The sequence below is a fragment of the Hydra vulgaris genome, chromosome 07 (genome assembly GCF_038396675.1).
Source record: "Hydra vulgaris chromosome 07, alternate assembly HydraT2T_AEP".
Lineage (NCBI taxonomy): Eukaryota > Metazoa > Cnidaria > Hydrozoa > Anthoathecata > Hydridae > Hydra > Hydra vulgaris.
The window spans coordinates 6,907,041-6,930,562 of NC_088926.1; the positions used below are offsets into that span (position 1 = coordinate 6,907,041).

Consider the following 23,522-nt stretch of genomic DNA (forward strand, 5'->3'; position numbering starts at 1 on the left):
ATTTATTATAGCCTGATCATTATTTTTTTAAATCAATTTAGTTTATGCTTGCTTTTATTTATTAATATTGCTGTTAAATTTTTTGTTTGTTTGTTTACTTTATTTAGGTGTCACTCCAATGACTAACTTTTAACTATATGAGTGACACCTAACTTAATTTTGTAAAATTATAAAAATTTGTAATTTTAAATTTTTGGTTATATAAATGGATATGATAATATTCTCCTCTAATTTTTTTTGAGAATGATTGTCTTGGGATTTTTTTCTGTTTTAAAAAATGCCGATATTTTACCAACTTTCCTTAATATTCATTTTCTGCCTCTTGCTTTTCTATTCTTCTTTTTTTTAAACTGAGCTCCACTGAGTTTTTTTAATATCTTTAAGCTAACCTACAATAAAAACATATATTCTGTTAATTCTTGATAATTAATTGCTTATCTATTACTTTTAAAAATATTGTATTTTTCTGCAAATTTTGTTTTAAGCAAGCGCTGGGCAGAATTTTAGACGCGAGAGCCGCATATAAATAATGACGTGTGCCGAAGAGCCGCAATAAATATGTTGCTATGCCAACTTCATCTTTAAAAAAAACAATTAGCGAATGTAAATTTAGATTTTTTATACATCAATAATTTGATTTTTTTTAAATAGAAATTGAACTTTTATAAATAAACTTAGTATGTACACAATTTATATTTAGTATCTAGTCTTTTTTACAATAAAGAAAGTAAAAGCTATTCTTTAAATGTAAATTTGGCTACATAAAATCTGATTCCTTTTTATTCACACTAGAAAACCATTTGTAGAAAAATTGAGAAAGCATCTCTAAATCATAATTTTTTTTTGAATTAACACAAATACAACAACCATAAATTTCCTTATACAAATAATTTTAAGCAAGATATGAAAAATATCTTTTCATCATTCAGCAAAAAATAGACATAACAGAGAGAATTCTTTTCATAACATCAATTATTTTTTGAAATTTTTAAACTGTCTATGATTTTTTGCATTAGATTGAATATAATTTATAACAATCTCCAGCACTGATTTAAAAACAATTGGAAAATTAAAATTTTTTGCTGCTAAATACTCTTGATGAATCACACAATGAACTGGGATAAACTCTGGATACGTAGGATCACTATTTAGTAAACCCACAAGCCCAATGTGTTTTCCAACCATTGTTGTTGCACCATCTTTAGCAACAGTAACAAGCTTGTTCTTAGGAGCATTGGCTTTCACCAGAACATGTCAAGGGTTTCCTTTAAATCAATTCCACGAGTTGTGTCTGATAGCTCTACTAAATCTAACAACTCTTCTTTGTGAAAAAAGAGTTACATCTGATGTTACATATCTAACAAACACTGCCATTTGAGGTTTATCTTGAATATCTGTTGATTCATCCAATGCTAAACTGAATGCTTCACAATTTTTTAAATCATTTAACAAATGCTGTTTAACTTCGACACCAATCTCAGATATTCTTCTTTCAGTTGTATATCGAGAAACAGAAATATTTGAAATTAACCTTTGAATTTTGCTATCATTAGGATCTAAAACTGAGGTCACATCAAAAAGATTTTGTTTTAGAAACTCTCCATCGGTGTAATGACGTTTACTTTTTGCAACGTTCCAAGCTATAATAAAACTTGTTTCTGTTGTAATATTTGATTCTTTGCTGGAAGATGAAATAGTGATTTGTTGATTTTTAAATATTGTTTTAAGCAACTCGATTTTATTTTTTATATGACATGAACTTATTGGGTATTCTTCAGAAAAACACATATGTTTTGTTTCATAGTTTTTAGATACGCACATAAAAATTTCAAACTATTTATGTATTTTTTTTTATTTTTGTTAAATAAAATAATCTTTCTTATATAATAAAAAAAAAAAATTTAATTAATTTACATAGGTATATAACAAATATTGCGAACACCATATAAAAACGGTTATTTTAATAATGCGTACATTTTGAAAGCAAAATATTTACCAGTAAAACGCTTTATCCTATCAAGTATAAAATATATAGAATATAGGAAAAACGTGTCACTCGACTATTTCTATTTCTGTCCCTTTTTTACTGTAGTTATAGTTTAAAATTTTTACCCCGTTTCACAAAAATTTTTGAATTACCTTCTTATAAAAAACTTGTTACAAAAAAAAACAGACGCGTATTTGTTATTGGTGGAGCCTTAAAAAATAGTGGGACTTGCGACACTACGACACTGACCTTATTAAACAAATATTAAGAGCGGAAATATTTTATGTCAAATATTAAGATAAGTAGTTTCCATATCTCTTCCGATATATACCCCTCTTCTAAAATAGAATACTATTCTACTCCAATAAAATAAATTCGCCATTCAAATGTAAATAGTTATTTATTTGTAAATATAATAAGTAGATAAAAAAATTACACATAAACAATTATTTTACCATTTGCTTAATGATGTTTTTAACAGAATTCTAGTTATGAAAATAGCCTTTTTTGTGTGTGAAGATTTTGACTTCATAATGCGAACAAGGTGCAAATTCCTTTTACCATTGAGCATTGACATCCTAAGAGATAAAAAGTCGATTCTTTAGTCCATAGAATGAACACTATTAAACGGTATCTAAAATAAAATAGATCTCTCAAAAAATATAATGCACAATCATCAAGGCAAAAGAAGTCAAATATCCTGATTAATAATACCTTATTGTTACTATTGCACTAATAAATATAATCTAACTGTAAATAAATATAATCTAACTATTTTCTTGTCTTATTAAGGCATCAACATTCATAGAAACAAAACTCTATCCTTCTACATGCTCTTAGTTGAAACCTTGCAATGATAAATAAAATATATCTGGTATGGTCTAGGGTAAAAGTAAATCAAAATAACTTAACTTCTGATGCATAACATAATTTACCATTAAAATAGAAACATCAATAGAAGCATAATACCTGAAATAAAATAGATGTGAGATATAAAAATGAAAGTTAAAAAAATAATTATCTTATTATAATCAAGCCATAAACGAATCAATTAAAACTATTAAATAAATATAACAAGAACTCCTGATGTATAACTCATTTTACTATTTAAATAGAAAAATCATTGATGAATAAAAAAAGCCAACCTTTTAATGTTTTATTGAGCAACTACTCACCATAATACTTGAAATAAAATACATTAACATAGGTTATAATATAAAATATGTTTAAGGTATACTGGTTAAATAAAATGACTTAACACTGACATTTTGTCTTTTTAATGCATTAGCATCTATGTATCACCAATATCATCATCAACATACTTGTGACAAGTCAAGTAAATAGTTAAGTTTAACTTTAAGTGAGCTTTCCCAGGAGGGTGTTCATGTAAATGGTACTCACTTTGCAACCAAATCAACATTATTAGATATTGGTAACTACCCAACTACCTGAAATAAGAACTAATATATACAATTAATGAATTTAAAAAAATATCCTTTTATAAGCATACAAAAAAAAGAAGAGGATGGGGGGGGGGGGAGGGTGAAAGAGTAAAATAGATCTAATAAAAAGATCCACATCTGTAAATGAAATCTATTAATGCAAGTATATAAACTATGTTATCATTTACAATAACATATACCTTTTTACTACCTATTTGCACACAATTTACTTATGATAACATCAAATCACCGCTTATGATGTCTGCAGATAATTGATATTTGCTCATATTATATTCAACAGCATCATTGTCCTCGTTTTCATTTGGTTTCCAATAGGAAACCAAATGAAAACGAGGACAATGATGAATATTTGATTTATAGATATTTGATGAATAGATGATATTGAATATAATATATAAACCATTATTTTTTTTTTAATGCTAAGAGGCCTGCCATAGTACATATATTGGCTTTTAGTGTCAGCATCATACCACATGTGGCATATACTTCTTCCAACAGCATCTCCATTGAGAATGTATTCAATATCTGCGGCTTCATTAATTTCCAGATCTGAGAAGAGTTGTTTTACCTGTAGAGGTACGCATTTTTAAAATGCTTTTTCCACTTTCCTTCTTTCTTTCTCTTCTTTATTTTGAATCTTTTTAGCCATGCGTTTAATCAATTCTGCCTTCGTTTCTTCATTGTATGTTTGCTAAACGCTTTTTACCGGCTGAAGAGATAGACCAGACTATCAATTTATTTTGTATATCAGTTGGTTTTTTAGAAAGAAAATCAGTTGTCTTATTCTTGCATGCGCAAATTTTTGATGACAAATAGCAAAGTGTGGCATAAGGAGCTTTTTGCTTTGCAGCACCAAACATACCCACAAGTTCTTCACAGTCAATATTATGTGGACGTGCTGATAATTTCTGAGACTTGAGTTGGTCAGTTAAGGTCGTAGTAAACTGTTGCTCATACTGACGCTTAATAACACTAATGACAGCATTTTGACAGCTGGCTAACGCGTCTCTCACTTTGTCAGTCCTTGGGCAAAAGTCTATAAGTGATTGAAAAACTGGATCATTGAGATCACCTCCAAAAAAGTCTGCTTGTCGGTGAGTAAGGGAAAGAGCCTATGTGCTGCTTTCAACAAGTGCATTGTAAACATTTTTAATCACTTGGATGCCATACAAGTTTTCAAGTCCTGGTGCAACATACCCTATAGCGTGGTATAAGTCCTCTAGGAAGACCATGCTCTTCCAAAAAGGTGACAAAGCCTTTTGGGTCACCTATAAAAACAAAATTAAAAACCAAAAGTGCAATGCAAAGAACTTATTTGCTAATTTGAAAAAAGTATGTTAATCAACACATTTATTATGTTCAAATTTAAATTCAAAATAACAACTTTAAATAATTCAATTGTTTAAATAAGTTACTGACAATGTTGTTGCTTGACAAATGAAAGGCTCATTGCAGAAGTCAACAAAACGTTTCGAATCTCTTAAAAAATTGCAAGCCCATTTTTTTGATACATTTACAAGAAATTTAGTCTGACTGTAACAAATATTGAAGCCAAAAAATTTATCGACTTGCTCAATAGTTAATTGATGTGATTAATTATTGCTAACGAATACAAACAGAATATGCCCATTTTTACAATCGTTGTCTACCTGCAAAGGTAATGCAAAGTTTGATTCTAAATAGTTTTTGGCTGCACCACAAAACACACACAAATTCTTTTTGCGACCCATAATACCATACAATGTCACATCGAGTTATTTCTAAAATGAAAAAAGAATTTCCGGTGAAAAGTGGTTACTTGTTTCTGTTTTAAGCAAAAACATTTAATTGTATATATCATTTGTATGCAATAAATATTTAGTTTAATCAATCATGAGTTAACTTTACCAATGGCCAAAAATAATTTATCATGATAATAATTATAAGCTTTATAACCATATGGTTATCGTCTGGTGATATATCACCTATAATCTATCAATTATGTTATGATACTGATGATATTGTATTATGATATGTGATTATGTGAGTGATATCTCACTCACTTATCATAACCTTGCATATACTTTTTATTATGATAAATTTATTTTTAAATTTAATTTAAAAATTAATTTATAATAAGTAATAAAAATAACTATAAAATATTACTATATAATTATTATCATTATGTATCGTTATTAAATCTATTATAGACACATAAACATATATATATATATATATATATATATATATATATATATATATATATATATATATATATATATATATATATATATATATATATATATATATATATAAAAGAACAACTCGAAAATAATGTTTAACTGTTCTACTTTTCAAAAAATATACATGCTGATTTGAAATTCTACAAAATAACACAAGAAAATACATTCTTACAACACATACGCCATGCACGCTTCATTAAAATGGTCGAAGTTTTTGATTACAAGATCGGTGCAGTAAATCGAAGGGTACGCGCGTACCTTCATAGTGACGTTTAACATTACTCGTCTTATTATGAGCTAGTTTAGTATTGCAAATTAAACACAGGTTTATTTTCTATTTCAATAAATGCGTATTTTTCTGTCCAATGAAATTGTCCATGAAATGATCTGTTCTCATCTTCAATTTTTCTTTTCTTACTTTTATTGTAAAGTGCTTTATTGTCACCTTTTGCTATATCCATTTTTCAAACATGTCTTCCGGCTATGTAAAATTCAAGCTTTTATTATCAGTAAACCAATAAAACTTTTGAAAAGAGCCGCATGCGGCTCGCGAGCCGCTATTAGACCATCCCTGTTTTAAGCTAAATTTGAAAGTTGATGGTTGTTTTAAAACCAAATTTGCCTTATGGGCACGGGACACAATAAAGACGTTTTTTAATGCCTTTTAAACGTTTAAAAATTTGTCATTCTAATTACCATGCCCACCGGAATAGACTAATCAAAATATGTACTGGAGTTGCATTTATTCAAAGAGGTATGTTAGAAAAGCTGGAGTGTAAATAAATACGAAGCCAAAAATAGTTTTAAATAGCGTTACAGTTTTTCAAGTATAATCATTCTAACGGTATGTTAAAATGGCGGCTTTGCGATTTGAAAATAGGAAGTTATAAAATGTGATTTGAAAGCTTTTAGAACCTGTTACCTAATAAATTACTTTCTTAAAAGTTGATTCGATTGATTTTTAACAATTGTTTTAACTCGCACGAAGTAATCATAACAAAAATCATGATTAAGGTAAAAAAAATCGTTTCTTGCATACCTTTTTTTTTATTATTATTATTGTTAACATTAATTTCGCTGATTTAACAATATTAGAATTTTTCATATAATCATGTAAAAAATAAATAATATCGTAAACATAAAAACCTTAATAAAAAACGTTTTTTTTTTGTTTTTTTTATAATATATATGTCTATACTGTTATAATCAGTCAGGGACTCAAAGAAGGTAAGGATGATGCGTTTATCATCACAACCTTTTCATAGACCCCCTTAAGTCACTCATTAAAAAAAAAAAACTTTATTTTTAAAGTAAAAAAAAAAATTCAGTAAAACAAAACTCATATTTTTTTTAGTGTAAAAAATTGAAAACCAAAAAATGGTTAAAACAAATAAGAAGAAAAAAAAAATTAAAAATCTGAAAACAAATGCTGTAAACTATATATATGTCAGGAATTAAGGAGATGCATTTTAGTTTGTCGTTTAAACGATGAAATTCTTTTTAGGTCTTTAATATTTTTATTTTTGAAATGATTCCATATTGATGGACCACGGTTTGTAATTAGAAATTTTTTTTTTATATAATTCCTAATGTTTTAAACAACCCCTACTATTTTATTCTTTTTTTTTCTACTATTTTATCCCTATTTATTTTCTACTATTTAATCCCTACTATTTTATTATATTTTTCCAAGGTAATCAGAATAAGGTGTAAAAAAAATTTGCGCCTCAATAATTTGTGCGGGTGGACAATTTGTTCCAACTGCTCCCCGGTAGCTACGCCTCTGCAAGGTAATAAATAAAACATGAAATTTTAACCTTTAACGAACGTTGTTTATCATTTGGCGAACAATTTTGATCCTGTACAAAATAATAATATAGTATAAATTCAGAATGAATAACTTTTAAAACTGTTAACAATGTTCGTTGAACTTTTTTTTTACTGCCAATGCCTGAATGGTACAAGATTTTTTGAGTTTGCCATTAACATCGTATTGCTGAACTTATCACTTAAGTACATAAAGTTAAAAACATAGTCGCAGAACTTTTATTGTCCGAAAACAAAACAAAAAAAAAACTATTGCTTTAACTTCTTGATTGTCAATAAGGTTGGTACTGTTGCTATTCTCATCCTGTACAAAATATATCTTCAGAATGTTATTAGTCAAGTGCGTGTCCTTAGCGAAGTGATGTTCCCTGTTACATCAATTTAAGCAATGATTATCTTGCTTAAAGATAAATATGGCTGTTGATTGCGTTACTGTTATTTGACTATGTTGTCTCTCGAATAAAAGTAAAACAAACAAAATCTTTAAGCAAAAGTAAATATTTTGCTTTTTTTCTTTAATTATTTCACTTCTTTTTTTTTTTACCTTACTGATAAAGCAAGCTTCTTAGAAAGATATATTCTAGTTTTATTTCGTTTCATTTAAAACTAGTTTCATTTAGCTAACCTGTTGCAGTATGAGATTTTTACTATCTAGTAAAAAATTTGATATTAAATTTTTCACTACCAATTAGAGTTATGCCGGAACCAGTATATGCCGGGTCCCCGAATCCGGTACCCGGTAGTAAATACCGGGTCCGAGACCGGGTACCCAGCACCGAGTCCCTTAAAAAAAGTAAGTATAAAAAAATTTAAACAAATGAAAAATAATTTATACAACACTTTTTCCTGTTTTTCTTTTTTGTTTCCAACGCAACTAAATACAGTTTGCACAGGTATATTGTTCCAAAGTATGTAAAACCATTGCAAAGCTTTATTGCTTTTACGATTTAAAGCCCAATGTTGATCCAATGTAAATAACCCAACATTGATATCATGTTTATGGATCAACGTTGATACAATGTATACAATCCAACGTTGCGAGTGCAAAATTATATAAGTTGAATAAAATCTTCCGTAAATATTGCAATATCATTAATGTCTGTAAAATTAATTTTTGACAATTAAATTTATAGACTATAACTATGTTTGATGAAAGTGAAATTAATTAATTAGTTTTAACCAACTAATTGTAGAGTTTGCACATTTTAACATCCAGTGTAATATCTATCCGCTGTCTTTATGCTATCATTCTAAATCGATTTCCTCTGTTTTTAACTCTAATACTCTTCGTTCTTCCTAAACTCACTCACTCTTGGTCTGTCGAAGGGTAATGTTGTTATTTTGTGAGCTATGCAAAACTCAGGAATGTCAAAGCTAAAAAGTGGCATATAGATAACGTAACTATCTTATCTACACAGACACACAAACGCACATACATACACACAGAGACACAAACACACACAGTAATACGTGTATATATAAATAACGTTAGCGCTTACGTTTACGTTTATGTTTACACAGTAATATGTATATATATAAACAACGTTAGCAACCGATGTTGAACCAAGGTAACTTGCAACATTGTTCTAACGTTTTACCAACGTATGTATGCTTCAAAATGTATGCGTGCATAAGAAAAAACAGCCACGTTTGCGATTGTTTTACATACGTTGGTTCAATGTATGTATGCTAGCTGGGGATTGAATGGATGGAAAAGTAGGGTATAGAACTAACCAGAATTTCAATTTTGGATATTATCAAAAAAGCTACCTTTTTTTTTTTTAGTATTGAGGAACGCTTTGGTATGCAACGTTCGAAAATAGTGTATAAATTTTTTAGTCTAATAATGCACAGTTTGTCCCAAAGTTTTTTATTTATTTATACTTAAATATAAATAGAAACTGTCCTCCTTTTTTTCTACAACAGATAAAGTCTGTTGTAAAAAGAAAGGGAGGGCAGTTTCTAACTACAGTGACGCAGTTTTTAGGGGTTGGTGGTGTGAAGTTTGTTACACATTGTGACAAGGTAGATGGAGGGTTCAAAAATGGTCGGAAAAAAAATGTGACGTAATTTATAAATAGCCTTAAATCGAAGAGAGTGTTGGAAAATCAAGATTTACTGCAAGAAGTCAAAATCAATAGTCAATTCAATTCATTGAAATCCAACTCATAACATTATTTAACGGCAAAGTTTAAACGCAGTAAATAATTTTTTCAAAGAGTATTAAAAAAGAAAAATTTAAAAGCGTATTACAAAATTCTATTATCAATTGGAGCGTTTAAAAGTATCTTACAAATTTAAGTATATTTGAGTTGAAAAACTTGTTGTTTTAAAACACTCTTTTTATAACAAAACAAACTTTTAAATCAGATTTAAACGTGGCTGAATACTCGAAAAATCGACTTTTTTTCTCTAGTTAAAAAGAACTAACAACCAACTTTACTTCTGCCAGATCTGGCATCGATAACTATTTTAAAAAAGTTATGGAGCGGAATATGAGTTTGAGTTTATGTATTTCAGAAATCAACTATATTACATTATATTGTTATATTGTATTATATTTATATATTTTATATTATTTTAATTATATTGTATTACATTTATATATTTTGAAAATCAATGGTGCGTAGATTTCAGGGTTCTCAAAAATGATTTGATTAATAGCTTTTGAAAGTTTAAACTGTTGAATCAAATTACCTCAAACACTATTTACACTTATTAAAGTTGAGAGGCATATTCCATTTATGCGATCAATCTACTAAGTTATCTATATTAATTTCCAAGTTTCTTTTGTCCTTCTCAGATTTTAGAACTGCGAGTATTTTGCAATTGTAGGCATAAATCTTTATGTGATGAGTAATATAATCCAGCAGATCGCCTATATATAAGATAAAATAAATGCGGACCAAGCACAGAGCCCTGGGGTACCCCGCTTGTTACATATTTCCATTTAGATTTATACTTACCAATTACAACTCGTTGATAACGATTCGTTAGCCTGTTTGCTATTTAATCCAAGACCAATTCGTTTATACAATAGGCTTTAAGTTTGTATAAGAGTCTGACGTGTGGAATTTTATCAAAGGCCTTTGATAAAGTTCAGAAAAGCCTTTGATAAAGTTCAATTTTGATAAAGTTAGTGAAAATGATATCAGTGGCGTAGCCTTAATGCATTGCTTCTGTTAGTATATCCCGAGTTTCAAGTAAGTTCGATGAGCATCCTTTACAATGAAGTAATCCGAGCTGTTCTTTGAATGTTAGGTTAGTTCTAAGACAGTGATTTATGATTTTTTTGTGTACAATACCTTCTATAATTTTGCAGGGTACCGATAATAGTGAGACAGGTATATAATTGGCTTGGTTCTGCTTACTGCCTTGTTTAAAAATTGGGGTGACATTTAATCTTTTCCAGAGCTGTGGTACCGGTGAATTTCAAACTGATTTTCGGTAGATTATAGCTAATAGAATTGTAAATAGGATATTTACGTCTTAGTGCAAGATACATTTGTACGTGATTCAAAACCTGGCAGTTTGGAAATGAATACAGATGAAAGTAATCGTTTAGAATATCTGAAATTACCGCAACATTGGTTACTATGTTTTTAATGTCATCTTCGGGAGCTTGAAGTAAGTTATTAGTTCCTTTTTTTGTTGTTGATGTGATCATAAAGTTTTTTTGGGTCATTTTTAAAACACTAGCAAACTGGTGTTCGTATCTTTAAATAGTTATTTTTATAACCTCTGAAACATATTTACAGTGTGTTTTATGCATGCTCCTGAGTGTTTCATGTGTTTTAGTTCCAGAAGCGACATATTGCTTCCAGAGATTCTTCAGGTGTGGTCCAAAGTTTTTTTGTTTTGTTTTGAATGGAACAGAAGTCACTGGAATGTATTTTCACTCAGCTTCCATATATTTATTTACAAGTAGTTGGGAGTTAAAGTTTGCTGAATGATTAGTAAAGTTTTTGTCCCTATTGTAATCCATGATTTATTCTGATATTTTTTGATAGTTCACTTTGCTCCAAATATAACATGAATGAAAAGTAGCTGGTACTTCAAAGTTCATAGTTTTGAAATGTCCAGTGATTAGGAAATGAACTTTACCCTTAGGTGTGTCTCCAATCGGATTATCCTTTTCGAGGTCTCTAACTCGGTTTGGTTTATCGGTAATGACAAGGTCAAAAATATTATCCGGTGCTTTGCTTCTCGAGTTACAATAAGTTGGGAATGTTATCATTTGAGTAAAAAAATGCTCACCTAAGCATTGTTGAAACTTGGTGTCACTAGGCTATTTTTTGTTGGTATGCGTTACAAGTAGCGTATTGTCATCAACTACAAGTTCTTCATATGTTGTGTGGCTAAAGTTAAAGTCACTGTTTTACACAGCTTAGATGCACAGCCTAATTTTGAGAGATTTATTTCGCGGCTTTGATTAAAGAAATTGTTTTTGTGAGGGTATCATCATTATTATCTTGAGGTTGGTAGATATATCCTAGGAGGAGTTTTTCATTACTGAACTTGATAATTTGCCAAAGTTGTTAAATGTTAGAGTTGTTTACTTTTTTTATACTAGTTAATACAGCAGGAATAGTAGATTTAATATATATCACCCCACCCCCTCTTTGGCTACCTCTGTTTTTTCTGTGCAAATGGCATCCATCAATTGAGATGTTAGTTGCTTCATTGAACCACGTTTCAGCAATGAAGATAACACCTATTTTTAGTTCGTTTTTTGGAAAAGTGTTGATTATAGCTTTGAGCTCTTATAGTTTGTTGCTATTTAAAGAGTAAGGGTTGTTGGCCCAAAAGTAAATGTGGTTGTGTTTGGATGTAGATGCAGTATTTGTTACTAGTGTAGTTGTTGTGCATATCTTGCAGGTTCGGGTTTTGATTTAAATTGTTTGGGAGGTATATGTCTCTTTACTTGAACCGTATTTGGAGCTAGTGACTGGATTGGTACCATTAAAGTTGACAAAGGTAGTGGCATTGAAGCATGTAGGGTTATATGTTGTGTTAAAACAGAAGGCCCATCAAATAATTTCAGCAATTAGGCTTGCTGTTCCATTGACATCTTGAATTCTTTTTTGATCTTTTTGTGTTAATGCAGCGTAAGGTACCTGTACGGTGGTGGATGATATAGCGAAAGGGCTGGTTTGAGTCTTTTCGAGTTTATTGTTTTTGTATTTTTTTCCTGTATTTAATTTAACGAGCGCCTCTTGTTCTGCTGCAGTGCGGTCTACTCTTATGTAAACCTGTTTGATATGTTCCTTGCAATAGTAGTTTCCTTTTTTCAGAGCGTTTTGCTGGAATTCTTGATTCTTAAAGACTACTTGAATAACACGAATTGATTTATTCTTGGTTTTATTTCCAAAGTTTCCGTTTTTACTATTTTGGTAACGTCGGATGTGTACAACTTCGCTATCATTCACGTGTATGGCGTTGAAAAACTCTGTGACAAGTTAACGGTCAGAATTTATTAAAGATTCTTCAAGTCCAACAACGACTACATTTGTTTCTCTTTCGTTTCTGGGTGTGTATCACAAAACTTTCGTAACTCTTGCGTAAATTACGCAAACCTTACGTTCGTTTTTTTTTTTCTTAACTATTTTGGTATTCGCAAACATTTCGCAGCATTTGCGCTAAGGCTGCGCTAGCGTTACGCAAACCTTAAGCACAAACAAAAAATAAGTTTGAGTTGAATTATGTAAACAAACGAAAAATTATTGCTCTGCATTTGCAACTAACGTAGTATTTTAAACTCTTTCTTTACTCTTTTAAAATTTGTATATAATGTTAACATTTTAATAAATTGTTATTAAAAGCACTAATCTAAAGGAACTAGATATTGATCAATTAGCTGTTAAAATGTTTTAATGATTTATAATGTAGTTTAATGAATCAATTAAGTATTATGTACTACCTGTAATAAGATTTAAATACCTACATTAAATTAAATTCTAGTACTTTAAAACATAACTTTTTCACTGATATTATTAATTTAAATAAACTAATATTGGCTGTAAATTCATTCTAAACAAGTATGTATATGTATATATATATATATATTTAAATACTATTAAAAAACTAAATATATAGTTTAATTAAATACAACCTTTGATTTTTATTGACAATTAAGTAGTTTTATTATCCTGCCTTTTATTAATTTTAAGAGTTACAAATTAGAAATATACTAGTAACAGATAATTAAATATATACTAGTAACAGATAATTAAAATATACTAGTAACAGATAATTAAAATATACTAGTAACAGATAGGTAAAATATACTAGTAACAGATAATTAAAAATATACTAGTAACAGATAATTAAAAATATACTAGTAACAGATAATTAAAATATACTAATAACAGATAGGTAAAATATACTAGTAACAGATAATTAAAAATATACTAGTAACAGATAATTAAAAATATACTAGTAACAGATAATTAAAATATACTAGTAACAGATAATTAAAATATACTAGTAACAGATAGGTAAAATATAGTAGTAACAGATAATTAAAAATATACTAGTAACAGATAATTAAAAATATACTAGTAACAGATAATTAAAAATATACTAGTAACAGATAATTAAAAATATACTAGTAACAGATAATGAAAAATATACTAGTAACAGATAATTAAAAATATACTAGTAACAGATAGGTAAAAAAAAAATTTTTTCAATACGACTATGTAGTTTTAAAATGTTTTAAACGCAGCCAGTAACAGAAAAGCAGGCAGTAACAAAGCTGCAAAAAGCTTTTGCAGAAAATATTCTTGTTTTTGTTCATCTTTTAAATTATACTTTCGACTTTTTCTACAAAAAATATTTTCTTGAAATAAAAAGAAAACGTGATTAATGGAGTTTTAGTAATTTAGATAAATAATTTAAATTCAATTAATAGATTAAGACTGTATATATATTAGAATCCATATATAATTAACTCAAAATGTTTTATACAAAACAAAATTAATAAAATACGCTATAGTCTATGATTAGCAAACAAATAGTTTTTTACAAGGACTCTTCTTTCCATACCAAGTCAGGTTTGGTTTCTTAGCCTTCTGTCAGGCTGATCATCATCTTCATTATCATCATTATTGATATCAAACTCAACTGGATCCTCTAAGCCTATTAAATTACACATATTTTCCAGTAAAACACAGATAAAAATTATAGTGCAGCATATTGTTGAAGTATACTGTAGCGCTCCACCACTTTTATGTAAGCACCTCCAACAGTTCTTAAGACATCTGATGCATAGCTCCACTTCACTATGTGATTTTTGGTGAGCTTGGTTAAAATAAATTTCATCTGGTAATGTTGGCACACTATATGGAGTTATAATGACAGGTGACAAGCCAAATCCAGAGTCACCAAAAAGAAAGCCTGTAGTTGGATTTAACTCTAGTGTCTGCTTCAGAGTAGAATTTGCAAAAATAAATACATCATGGCATGAACAAGGATACTTAAACGTCTCTAAAGTTACCATCAGGTTCAACAACAACTTGACAATTCACAGCAGGATATCCTTTTCTGAAAAATACGTCAAAATATTATAAAAAGGTTAAATAATATAAAAATAAATATCTGAAATGATGTAAATAGTTAAGCTGTGTTGAGTGTGATGTATTATTAAATACTACAAAAAAGAGTCTATAATTTGCCCAAATAATATTTATAATGATATTATTAATTTGTATTTGATCTAACTTATGGAAACACGCAACAACGAAAATAAGGAAAAAAAAAAAAAAAAAAAATTTAATGATTTTTACTTGCAAATAAATGTTGGCTTATCACCTCTAATGGCTCCTTTGATACCTATCATCGTATATTCAATTGGCCCAAGAAGCCCTTTAATGCCTCATGATTGCTGGTACTTTCTTTTTACTTTGGTCATCTCCTCCTGGCTACCATACCACTTAACAAGGTAATGATAACGTTGAATAAAACACTTAAAAAATTCACTAAGTATCTGACTTGTGCTGGATTGGCTAATTCCTGAGGTATCATCTACAATTATAAGAAATTAAATGATAGCCAGAAACGAACCTTATTAGTATTTTATATATATATTTAAAAAAAAACATGTTAATGATTAGTTAATTAAACTAAATAAAATACCATAATTGGATAAATAAATTTCCCTCTGTATATACATTTTCTAATATTAAAAGCCAATAAAAAATTTAATTTAGAAATTTTAAAATTGTAATACGTTTCAAAACTGCTAAAACTAATCTCTTACCAACTACACCTTGGAAAGTGCCTGTTGCTAAGAGTCTGAGTGATATCAACACTTTTGTTTCTGAATATATTGGGTTATTTCTTGCTGTCAATGGTGAAAAATCATTAGTAGAGTTGTGATGTCATTTATAACAACTTTTGGAAGACGAAACTTTCAACAACAAACAACAACAACAAAAACGACAACATTCCATATCATTATAATCATTCAAAACAGCACACTTAGTTTCATGCTAATTTTGATCATGCCCTTGTGCAGCAAAAATTATTGGAATATCCATTTTAACTAAATGATATTAGAGTATTAAATAAAGTGTAAATAGTATTCCATAAATCTTTAATAAAATGATATGCTTAATATTATTTTAAAGACTTTATCAAACAAATGTTGGGCATACCATCAAAAATGTTGGATTCAGAAAAAGTTAGCAGCACAATGTTTTTTTATTATCTTTAAATGAAGTTATTATATATTAAAGACCTTACGAAGCTTCAAAGAATAATAAATCTTCTAAGAAATGATCTTCAAACTTAGGCAAGTTTATGTCTGCGACAAATCAAAACCTTTTGCTAAAAAGTTACAATATTTGGGAACAACAACCGAAAAACCTGATATCCCAACCTCAAATGTGAATATAATAAGCAGGGCTCTTCAGGGATTTGAAATTTGCAGTCGGCAAATGTTAGCCAACGAGGTTCTTTTTTTTTTTTTTTTTAAATCTTAGTTGGCAAAATAAACTTTCTAAACCTTTCTCGGCAAAAAACTATCTACGTCACTCCCCTTCCCCTTTGAGGTCTCTTCCGAACGTCCTTGATAATAAGTTACTATCTTAAATTAAACTTATATTTATCAGCAGATTTCAAATTTCATCTGATACCACTGAATTTGTTTTAAAGTGTTTAAAAAGTATGACCATGCAGACCACTAAATTGAGGGGTTATTTTCTTTATACAATCAAAGCTTTCGAGCTTTTATGTTCTTGTGTTGCGAAATCGTATAGCAACTCGATTTTTGTTAGGTAAAATTGTTAATTGATTTTTGATAGATAAAGTAAATTTTTTTTTTTTTAATTTTATTTAGGTGCTCCAAGAAGTCCTTATGGTCTTATCACAGATCATCACGCATGAGCATTTAACACAAAGTTTACGCCCTCTTCCTAACCAATGTTGCAAAACTTTCCTAGATGTAGGGTTTGGACCACCGATCCATTGTGTCTGAGCCAAGTGCGCTACCACTGCGCCACGGTTACTCCCACTGCGCCTCGGCTGCTTTATTTATTATTATTTTTTAATTATTCACCTCCCCAAGGCCGAGAGGGCCACTACAGTCAAGGAGGCAACTTTTTGTGGTTACAATCCTCTTTCAACTCTATAACTCCGAAACACGAACCTCGACAAACAAGGCCGTTGCGCGGAGAAACAAATTTGCAATAAAGTTTCAATTTTATTGATTTTGTAATTTTTAATTTTTATTTCTATGAACTGATTGACGTCTTCCCCTCGTCAAAAACTTTGGCAACGGGCCTGATAATTATCTCAACTGAAATCCAACACCCTTTAACGCGCAGATGCGCTTTTCCATAAGTTAAATTATGCTTTAAAATTTAAGCCAAGTTAATTCGTCATGTGAAATTAAAGATACGCAGATCGTTTTAGTAATGGCGTCTTCGTCTTTCCTCTTTTATACAAATTGCACTTTATTGTGTGAAGCGTTCTGTTTGGTAAAAAATTAAATGTGAATTAGATTAAAAATTAGTTTACATGGTAAATATAATACCATAAAATCTATTTTGAATGAAAAGCATAAGTAGCTGTAGCCATATAATATATATGGAAAAAGTTTGTAAAAAAGCGTAATAAATTATTATTTTAGTTTTCTTTTTAGCAGAGTATTATAACATAGCTGAAGTAGTGTTTTCTCTATTTAATCCAAATGATAGATTTTTGCGTCATAAAAGCAATAACAATAACCAAACAATAACAATTATAACAACTAATATTAATAAATGTGATTAATAATGATAGTAATAACAACAACTCAACAAACAAGCAAAATAATTGAATATAACAACAAAATATTAATATAACGATATAAAAATTAAATTATATGAATTAAAAAACGAACTAAAAGATAAGAGAAATGTAAATAAAAATAATATTACAAATATTTATTTTTAACTAATAAAAAGTTGATAACTAAGTAAAATGTGTTGTAAAAAAATTATAAAATTGTTATATATATATATATATATATATATATATATATATATATATATATATATATATATATATATATATATGTATATATATATATATATATATTTATATATATACTTATATTTATATTAAATTTTTTAAAAAAAAGTTTAAATCAATATAAGTTATAATTCAAGTTGTATTTCTTGTTTAGAGCAGTCTGTCATCATACTGAAATAGTCGGCTGCCGGGAGCTTTAACACACATTGACTGACTAAATAAGGATCATATGCATGGAGTGTCGCTGCATCAACTAAAGGTTTAGATTTGGTCAGCAAACTTTTTTTTTCCTTTGTTTTTTTCTTATTTCTGGAACAGTCATATGGAATAAATTAGGCAAAAAAAGTTATGCAAATGTGTCTATATACATTCATTTATATATATATATATATATATATATATATATATATATATATATATATATATATATATATATATATATATTTATATATATATATATATATATACATATATATATATACTATAGCATATTTATGTATCAAATTGTTACCATATTTTTGTTACATTAATTAAATATGAATATTCAGAAAAAGAAGAAAAAAATCAAAGAATAATGAAAAAAAAAGATTGCTGCCCCATGTCAAACTCTCAGTCGATGTAGTAGCACTCCGCTGCAAGTCAGGCTATTTGTCAGTCAATATATGTACTGAAGCCCTCGGCAGCAGGCTATTTCTGTATGATGTCAGACTGCTCACCTAAACCAGCAGTATATGATATGTGTATATATATATATATATATATATATATATATATATATATATATATATATATATATATATATATGTATATATATATATATATATTTATATATATATATATGTATATATATATATATATTTATATATATATATATATATATTTATATATATATATATATATATATATATATATATATATATATATATATATATATATATATATATATATATATCATAAGAACATCATTTCACATGAAATCATCGAAAAAATAATATTTTTGTCACCCTTATGTTTCAGAATTAATACATATAAGTTTTTAAAATATTGTTAATTATAATGAAGCTGAATTCAGCGATTTAGTTAATATTTTAAGAGACAACATAGCTACTTTTGTATATATTATCTTGATAATGCTTTAAAAGATTTAGAACCCCAGATTTTTGTATAGTTTTTTGTTTTAGGAGTTCAAAATAGGAGTGCTTGAAAGAACCTAAGTTTGATGAGCAAAAATGGAGGTGATCAGAAAATATCTTGGTTAAAAAGTTAAATTTTATATCATTACTTAAATATTTCATATAGATTTTCTAATATTATTTCGTGACTGATTTAGGGCTTATATATTTATGAGCATATAGAGAGAAAAAAAAAGTAAAAGCAAATAACTAAGTTTAAAAAAACTTACAAAAGAACTATATTAAAGTAACATTCAAAATGTACTCAGTGGTTATTTTTTAAGAATTTTGTTTGACATAGTACTTTTTTAAAAGTGGTAACAATGATATATCCTTCTATTACAATCATCACAGTTGTAATAGAAGGGATTTACCATGGCTAGTAGGTAAAAATACCAATTCAGCATTTAAATCAAAGTCTTTTGATTTAAATGCTGAATAGGTATTTTCTAATCTGCAATTAGATATATAAAGTCTTAATACTTTAGTTGTAGTTACAACCCTTAACTCTTTTACTATGAAACATGAACTTTGACAAACAAAGCCACCGTGCAGAGAAACAAGTTGAGTGCCAAGGTCATAAAAGATATTTAACTCGGAACTTTCTCCAAATACTCTATAAAGCAAACAGTCTATAACTACACCACTACCGGATTAATGGTAAATATATATATTTATATATATATATATATATAGTGTGTTAGCTAGCCCAATAGCACTGCGTATACCGCAGAATCCAAGAAGTTTAAAATTCCCAAAATTCAATGGCTTTTTTTTTTTTTAGAAGTAATTATACAATATCAATACAAAAAAATCATGTTTTGTAGAAATATTACAGATATCGTAAAAACACGATATTAATATATTCTTGGCTAACACCCTGCTATACATATTTTATAAAAAAAAAATATTTTAAGATATCTGAAAATATATTATTTTTGAAATCATAATTTGAACAAGTATCAGCAAGACAAACCATAAGTCTAGTTTTTATTTCAGTACTTTTAATTTAGCATACGTATGCTAAAATAATGATTAATTTCAAAGATAAATTAATGATTAAATTTATCTTATTTTCATTGATTTTTTGTGGCACCCAAAATCAATAAGAATAAATTAGCTCCAAGTCTATATTTTCGAATAAAATTAAATAAAAGAGGTATCTCAAGACTTTTAAGTCCCCAGAGTGCTTTGAATTCCTTTAGCAAAAATCTATTAGGATTCCAAATTTTAGAAAAATCAACCAAATCATTATCATGATATTATATGCCAGTTATTTTGTTGTCTCTTCAAATTATCATCAAAATACTGAATTTTTTTAAATGACGATATCTCAAAAAAAGATGTGCATTTTTAGTCAAAAATTTTCTTTCACTATTTATTTGTAATGGGCTGCATATAAAGTTAATATGAACCAATTCAGAGACTTAAGGGTGAGATTTTCTTGATAATTTTACATTGAGTGGATAAATTTTAGAAAGATTTACTATAGATAGATTTCTAAATTATATTTTAGTTGGCTTAAAGAAGCTGGTTTCGGAAAATGCAAAATCAAAAACAATCAACTAATCCTGAAATCCTATACAAGAAACGATGTAAATACATTGGTTCTATTGCTATTACTACCCTTTCTCAAGAGGATAGATTACATTTTGTAAATAATAAAATGCTTGAAATGAAAGAGGGTAGTAAAGGTATTGCTGTAGTACTTGTTGTAACCAATGAAGGTATCAAAGCGTTTAATGAGCGAGAAACAGCTGTTAAGTTTGCTCATAGTATATCTTCCACTGCATTTTCTACCTGTCTTCCTAACAAAAGGCTTTTTGCTTATGTAGCTCGTAGTAAGCAGAATGGTGGTAAATCAATAATACAAGCTCATGTATTTAGAACAAAAAAATCACGCCATTCCCACCAGCTTAGTTCAAGTGTATCAAATGCATTTAGTATTGCTTTTTCACGTAGTGAGACAAGGCAAAAATCAAGGGAGCAAGTTTTCCAATCTGAGGCTGAAATACAGTATTCAAAGTCTGTCTCAGGAAAGAAATCTGGTGGTAAAGTTTGGGCAAAGTTAGAAATTGCAAAAGGACATGATTTTGCATCACATGCTGTACTTGCAAGAGTAAAAGGAAATTCCCCATTGCAGCTTGAAAAAAATAAATCTTTTGATAAGGATCAATTAATTGAAATTAAAGTAAAATCACCAACAGTTTCATTATCTGAAAGTACCACTGTATCTAAAGAACTTACAAATGGATCTAACGAGCTTTCAAATGAGGAACTGACACCTGATAAAACAGGAGATAAAAGAAAAATATTCTCGACTTTTACTCATGAGATTGTTGAATTAAATAGAAAAGATCAACCAACTAAAGATAACGAGGTTAAAGTGAGAGCCAATACTATTGATGTTGTTAATGTTTCTGAAAGATTTTCAGGAAGTTTTTTTCCTAATTCCAATAAAGCCCAGCAATATGAAAACATTGTAATTCCAAATAAAGACTATGATATCGAATCAGTTAAGCTACGATCACAATCTGAATCTCTAAACAATAATCATAATACATTCTCTAATTCTATGGAAACACCTGTTGATAAATCTATTAATGATATACTTGCAAATGCTGAATGGTTCCAACCAGGATTTTCTCGTGAAATCGCAGAAGAAGTTCTTCAGCACCGATCAGTTGGTTCATTTATTGTTCGTGATAGTATGAGTCATCTTGGTTGCTATGTTATAACTATTAAAGTCCCACAAAACATCAAGAACAATGGTTTTGCAAATCTTCTAATTGAAAGAGTAGAGAATAATTTTTTTAGAATAAAAGGGTTCACTTCAACATATCCTACGTTATTAGATTTAGTTACATATTATGGTTCTATAGAACAAGATATACCCTGTCGATTGCGTCTTGCAAATAATAATCCATTATTTTTTGAAGGTATTAATTCTGATTTGTCAGATAAGTTAAATATTAATGATGATGGCAATAATAATGATGATGACGATGATGAGTATGATGATCCTGATTATGAGTATTTCAATACCACAGATGAAATTATGAAAGAGCTGCAATCTCAGTAATGTATTGTTTTAAGTTGTAATAATATTAGGTTTATATATCTCAGTCAAGTTTTTTTAGTGTATACATAAACACATTTACAGTATAGGTTTGAGGAAATTAACATTTATTTATTTGTAGAGTTAATTTTTATTAATTTAACACCTTGTTGTTTCTTTGTTTGTTTGTTTTTTAGACATGTTTTTATAATGATCTAAATGTTTTGTTTTGTAGACATATTTTTATAATGATCAAATTTTTTATTTTGAATTTTGGAATTTTTTAAGATTCATTTTTAATAATTTTTTTGAAGTTTAGGTGCTAGATTTTTATAAAAAAATGTTAAGTAAATCTAACAATATGAGTGTAAGAACTTTTTACATTTCGAATTGTTTTTTTTTCATTATGAAGAGTTTTATTATATTTATAAATTTATAACTTATTTATATTTTGTTTAATTAACGATTTAGTATTTAATAAATTTGATATAATTGTTAATAATTATAATAATTAAAACAATTGTTTATAATATAATTGTTATTATTATCTTTTATAAGCTAAATTATTTGTAAGGTTTTTATACCAGATTTTTAAATATTCATCATGGTGTTTTGTTCAGTTTATTAACAATTATATTATTACTTTTTTTTTTAATATTATAAATAACAATGTAATGTAACGAAAATCAAATATACTTTATATTATCATAATGAAGTTATCATAAAAATAATATAATATTGTCAGGAAATGAATTAGATTGACCTTATTTGTATCTTAGCAAACAAATATCTGCATCAATATTCTAGACATAAAGAACTTCTGAAATTTTTTCTTATTTTTTAAGATTTTTTTAAAACCTTTTTTGACAAGAAAAATTATGAAAAGTCTGGTTAATGTTATCCAAATTTCTGTTTATTAGCTCTTATAAACATATGGGTGTTTTAATGGTATTTAAAAGTTAATTATGTTACATTTAAAAATTTCTAAATGTGTTAGAAACTATAATATATTATGCATTTTGTAAAAAAATTTGAATAGGATCTTGTATTGTATTTTTTTAAAATTATATCTAATGTGTCTTTTTTATTTATTTAAATATATAAATACATTCAATACAACATTTCTATTTATTTTCAATTGTCTATTTCCTCATTTTTATCATGATTTATAAAAATATATTAATAGCATTCAATATATATATATATATATATATATATATATATATATATATATATATATATATATATATATATATATATATATATATATATATATAT

At 27.8% G+C, this 23,522-nt stretch overlaps 1 protein-coding gene and 1 long non-coding RNA gene across 13 annotated transcripts; one reads left to right on the forward strand and one right to left on the reverse strand.

Moving 5' to 3' along the window:
* Nucleotides 1-14,426: 14,426 nt before the first annotated feature.
* LOC136082826 (uncharacterized) lies at nucleotides 14,427-16,455 on the reverse strand. Its single transcript, XR_010639745.1, has 4 exons — nucleotides 16,157-16,455; nucleotides 15,760-16,044; nucleotides 15,287-15,524; nucleotides 14,427-15,044 (listed from the first exon to the last, which is right to left on the reverse strand). It is a non-coding gene; the product is annotated as an uncharacterized LOC136082826 (long non-coding RNA).
* A 907-nt stretch (nucleotides 16,456-17,362) lies between these two features.
* On the forward strand, nucleotides 17,363-22,955 carry LOC105844930 (uncharacterized). 12 transcript variants are annotated; one of them, XM_065800907.1, is made up of 4 exons: nucleotides 17,378-17,522; nucleotides 18,169-18,284; nucleotides 19,196-19,249; nucleotides 20,703-22,955. In XM_065800907.1, the coding sequence occupies exon 4, from the start codon at nucleotides 20,730-20,732 to the stop codon at nucleotides 22,266-22,268; it is 1,539 nt and encodes a 512-aa protein (XP_065656979.1). In that variant the 5' UTR covers nucleotides 17,378-17,522; nucleotides 18,169-18,284; nucleotides 19,196-19,249; nucleotides 20,703-20,729; the 3' UTR covers nucleotides 22,269-22,955. The 12 variants fall into 12 exon arrangements, with proteins under 12 accessions (XP_065656989.1, XP_065656985.1, XP_065656979.1 ...); XM_065800906.1 differs by having other exon boundaries at nucleotides 17,378-17,479; nucleotides 19,196-19,276; XM_065800905.1 differs by having other exon boundaries at nucleotides 17,378-17,479.
* Nucleotides 22,956-23,522: the final 567 nt, after the last annotated feature.

What these genes read in the sequence shown, in the direction of transcription:
- LOC105844930 (XM_065800917.1), top strand. Translation starts at nt 20,730, where the DNA reads ATGCAAAATCAAAAACAATCAACTAATCCTGAAATCCTATACAAGAAA.